General features: G+C 39.9%; 1 protein-coding gene across 1 annotated transcript; it reads right to left on the bottom strand.

Moving 5' to 3' along the window:
• Window positions 1-2,054: 2,054 nt before the first annotated feature.
• Window positions 2,055-2,794, bottom strand: Cks1l (CDC28 protein kinase regulatory subunit 1-like). The gene has a single exon (NM_001408800.1). The coding sequence runs from the start codon at window positions 2,731-2,733 to the stop codon at window positions 2,494-2,496; it is 240 nt and encodes a 79-aa protein (NP_001395729.1). The 5' UTR covers window positions 2,734-2,794; the 3' UTR covers window positions 2,055-2,493.
• Window positions 2,795-4,907: the final 2,113 nt, after the last annotated feature.

The raw sequence follows: 4,907 nt of genomic DNA on the forward strand, positions 1-4,907 counted from the left end.
CCAACAATGGAAGAGTGTTCTTTCTCCACATCCTCAACAGCAACTGTTGTTACCTGAGTTTTTAAATCTTAGCCATTCTGACTGGTATGAGGTAAAATCTTAGTGTTGTCTTGATTTGCATTCCCCTGATGACTAAGGATGTTGTACATTTCTTAAGTGCTTCTAAGTCATTGGATATTCCTCAGTTGAGAATTCTTTGTTTAGCTCTGTACCCCATTTTAATAGGGCTATTTGATTCTCTGGGTTCTAACTTCTTGAGTTTTTTGTACATATTGTATATTAGCCCTCTATTGTATGTAAGCTTGGTGACTGCCTAATTTTCAACTTCAAGAGCTTTTCTCCCTGAGGTTGGTCTGCCTATTTTTCTCTCTCATGGCTTGCTGACTGTGAGGACACCTCCAAAGAAGATTGTTTTCATTTTTAAAATTTGATTGTTCTCGAATCAATTTTAAGGTATGAAGCAATGTGTAAACATTAGCAGAGTGTGATTCTGTGAATGTGGCCGTGCTCACCACCAAGGCTTTCACTCAGCTTCAGTGTTAAAGTTGAGCCTGCACTCCTTGAGACACAGGTAGTAGGCATCACTGTTCTAGAGAACTATGTACCATTAGTAGTTTGCTCTCCACTTTGTCCTTCACATAGCTAACTTATAGCACAAATCTGTAGCATCAAACAGACAGGTTTTCAAAACAATTTTGCTTCAACTTAAAGTTGTCTTTCTGTTCCCTTCAATATAATCTTAATCATCTTTCTTTCTGAAAGATTATATCTATGTCTCACCTATGTGGTAATTTGGTATTAGTATGAGCAGAAAGATAGATAATTGTGTAGATATTGCCACATCTGTTGCATATAATTATCACACATATAAAATGTTCGATCACTATTGTTATCACAGTTGCTTTTGGTCTCAGTGACAGTGTGTTATGTACTTATACTGACATGAAACCAGTATTCCTTAAGAAGACTCATTTTTGGTTTGAAACTTCTTATATATGTTACTGTCAAAACTAAAGTGAAGAATTACCTTTGTTATGATGTATAGCCTACTCCATGGTGTGGGCTATATTCTTATTAAGAGCCATAGAATAACATAAATAACTTGGAGAATAAAAAGAAACTACTTATGAATATCTGATCTTGGTAGATCCTAACTTGAGAGATTTATAATTTATATGCGTGGCATCAATGCTATGTGATTAATGCCATGAACAATTGAATTTGGTTCATTGAATTTTCAAGGAGGTGATACTCATTTTCTTTCCAACCTACTCAACATAAGCCTTTCTGTGTCATAAAACTGCATTGACTGAAATTCTATAAAGCACTCCACTAGGAGAAAAAAGCACAAGTCTCTCTAAATTATGTTTGCATACCAATTATAACACTTATTACATATATTAAACTAGACAAATTCAATAATGTACTTTAATAACTTTGAGTTTAGATTTAAAGTATGAGACAGTGATATCTACCATGACAAGTTCCGAGTCCCTACTAAAAATTTGTGTATTTAATGTTCTTACCTCTAAACCCTTCTCACTTCACTTTTCATGGAGAGCTGAGAAAAGGGTAAAATAGAAGACATACAATTCTTATCCCTTCTGGTAGCCCAGTGAAATGTTTATAACTTACAACTTCAACTATTGTTTTAAAATATGTATATGTATTCTCATGTGTATATGTACATTTATGTGTTTGGCATACACATAGTGTGTGTGAATGAATGTTTGGAGTCAGAGGCAGATATAGGGTTTTTCTTCACTTCCCCTGTACCTTAATTTTTGAAGATATGGTGACTTTGGAACTCTTGGATTTTACTCAATGGATGTTCAGTAAGATCCTGTAATTCTCCCTTCTCTGTCTCCCTACTACTTGGTTACAGACATACACAATTGTAGCTGGCTTTTGACATGAGCTAATGAGGTTTGAACTTAGGTACTTCTAATTGCATAGCAAGCACTTTAAAACTGAGTTACCCTATCTGTCCCCTACTGAGTTATAGTATATCTTCAACATAATAGCTTCTCATCACTAGATTTCTTTACATATTAGTTTTTTTTAAAAAACTTCCTTTAATCAAGGCTTGTAACATGGAAGAGATTTGTCAGTTAAAATGGAAAGTTTCCAATACATTGAAACATAAATCCACAAGTCATCATAAATACAATACCCAATAGTAAAAACCACAATAGCAAATTCACACCATCCCTGTAATAGCCATGATCTGATTTCACATGCTTCTGACGGATGGCAAAATGGCCTGCTGGATACCGAGCACACTGGGGCTTTGAAGTCACACTCATCTGACAGGGCTGTGGCATTGGTGGCTCAACTCCAGAAGCAAAGCAGGTACCAGCACATTCAAACAGTGTATCCTTTACATATCAAAGTGAGAAGTAAGAAAGCAACACGGTCACGCTATCAGAAAGATGGTGGGGAGTAAGGACAGCTGTGTAAAGCTCGAGGCCCAAAGTCAGTTGGTTGCTGGCTTCATTTCTTTGGCTTCTTGGGCAGTGGCCGCCGGAACAGTAAGATGTGAGGTTCTGGTTCATGGATCATATAGTGAACCCATCCCTGACTCTGCTGAACACCGAGATTTCTCCATTCAGATTCAAACATCAAATGGGTTTTAGGGACCAGCTTGGCTATGTCCTTGGGCAACATGACATGCCGGTACTCGAATTCCTCGTCGTCGTATTTGTCCGAATAGTAGATTTGTTTGTGAGACATGACTGCTCTGCCCGAAGGCGCTCAGCCCTGTGCTGCTGGCCTCCAGACAACTCCCAGCAGCCCATATTAGTTTTTTTAATCATCAAATTTAACCTTGTGAAAATAAAACACATTCTCTAATTTGTTGGGTCGCATACAGTATTTACTGATGGTAAAACTCAATATTTTTTAAACCACCAATAGTTTATCTTTACTATAGTCATTTTGACTGGACTGGAATATGATGAGCTATCAATGTAATAACAATTATTATTATCATCATCATCATCATCATCATTATTAGTCTTTAATCCTTTTCTTTTACAGTGAAGTCTTTATCCTCCTCTTGGTCTGCCTTCTGACTGTTCCTCATCCCATAAATTCCTCCCCCACACCAGTTCCAAGAAGTTGTCCCCACCCCCACCTCCACACCACCAGACAGACTGTCCCAATCCCTGGAGCCTCAAGTCCTTTGAGGGTTAGGTACATTTTCTCTCACTGTAGCCGGACCAGGCAGTCTCCTGCTGTATATATGCCAGGAGCCTCATATCAGCTGGTGTATGCAGCCTGGTTGGTGGCTGAGTGTCTGAGATATCTGGAGGGTCCAGGTTGAGATGACTGGTCTTCCTATAGGGTCATCCTCCTCCTCAGCTTCTTCCAGCTTTTCCCTAATTCAACGAAAGGGGTCGCTGGTTTCTGTCCATTGGTTGGGTGTAAATATATGCTCTCTTTCAGCTGCTTGTTGGGACTTTCAGAGGGCAGTCATGATAGGTCTCCCCCTTGAGCTGTATCCCACTTTGGGCCTGACGCTGGACCTGATTTCCCTCAGGCTCATCTCCATTTCCATCCCTGCAGTTCTTTTAGACAGTAACAATTATGGGTAAGAGTTTCTGACTGTGGAATGGCAATACCATCCCTCTTTTTGATGATGTCTTTCTGCTGGAGGTGGGCTCTACAAATTCCCTCTCCCCACTGTAGGGCATTTTGTCCAGAGAGTCTCCCACCTTTCAGGTTTTTTGTACTTTCTTTTTTCTTTTTTTTCTTTTTTTTTCTTTTTTCTTTTTTTTTTTTCGGCGCTGGGGACCGAACCCACGGCCTTGCGCTTGCTAGGCAAGGGCTCTACCGCTGAGCTAAATCCCCAACCCCCTGTGTTTTGTACTTTCTAGAGGGTCCCCCCCACCTCCTACCTCCAGATGTTGCCTGCTTCCATTCTTTCTGCTGCCTTTCTGGTCTTCAGTCCTATCTCCCTGTCCCCAATACCTGATTATGTTCCCCTTTCTCTTCTATGTCACCTTACCCCCCCCAGGTCTCTCCCTTGCCTCCTCCCCATGATTCCATTCTTTCTGTTAGCCCTTGGGACTTCAGCACTGTTCCCCCCACTCAAAACCTTATCATGTTCCCTTCTTCCCCTTCCTGTCCCTTTTCCCACTCAGGTCCCTCCCTTCCCTTCCTGTGATTGCTTTTTTCTCCCTCCCAAGAGATTGAGGCATCCTCACTTGGAAACTTAAGCTTGTTAACCTTCTTGAGTTCTGTGGATTGTAGCCTGGATATTCTGTAATTTTTCAGCTAATATCCACTTATTAGTGAGTACATACCATGCATGTCCTTTTGGGTCTGTTACTTTTTCAGAATAATATTCTCTAGTTCTTTTTATTTGCCTGCAAAACTCATGGTGACCTTGTTCTTAATAGCTGAGTAGTTTTCTATTGTGTAAATGAACCATATTTTCTGTATTCATTCTTCAGTTGTGGTACATCTGGGTTGTTTCCAGCTTTTGGCCATCACAAACAAGGCCTCTATGAACATAGTGGAACATGTGCTCCAGTGGTATAGCTGGGTCTTCAGGTAGTACTATGTCCAATTTTCTGAGGAACTGTGAGATTGATTTCCAGAGTGGTTGCATAGGTTTGCTAAACTACCAGCATTGGAGAAGTGTTCCTCTTTTTCCCCATGCTTGTCAACATGTGCTGTCACCTGAAGTTTTGATCTTAGCCATTCTGATTGGTGTAAGGTGGAGTCTCAGTGTCCTCTTGATTTGCATTTCCCTGATCATTATGGACTGAACATTTCTTTAAGTGGTTCTTGGCATTTTGCGATTCCTCTGTTGTGAATTCTCTGTTTAGTTCTATACACCCCATTTTTTGATTGGGATTTTTGATATTTTGGTTGTTAGTTTCTTGAGTTCTTTATATATT

The sequence above is a fragment of the Rattus norvegicus genome, chromosome 5, assembly GCF_036323735.1.
Source record: "Rattus norvegicus strain BN/NHsdMcwi chromosome 5, GRCr8, whole genome shotgun sequence".
Classification (NCBI taxonomy): domain Eukaryota; kingdom Metazoa; phylum Chordata; class Mammalia; order Rodentia; family Muridae; genus Rattus; species Rattus norvegicus.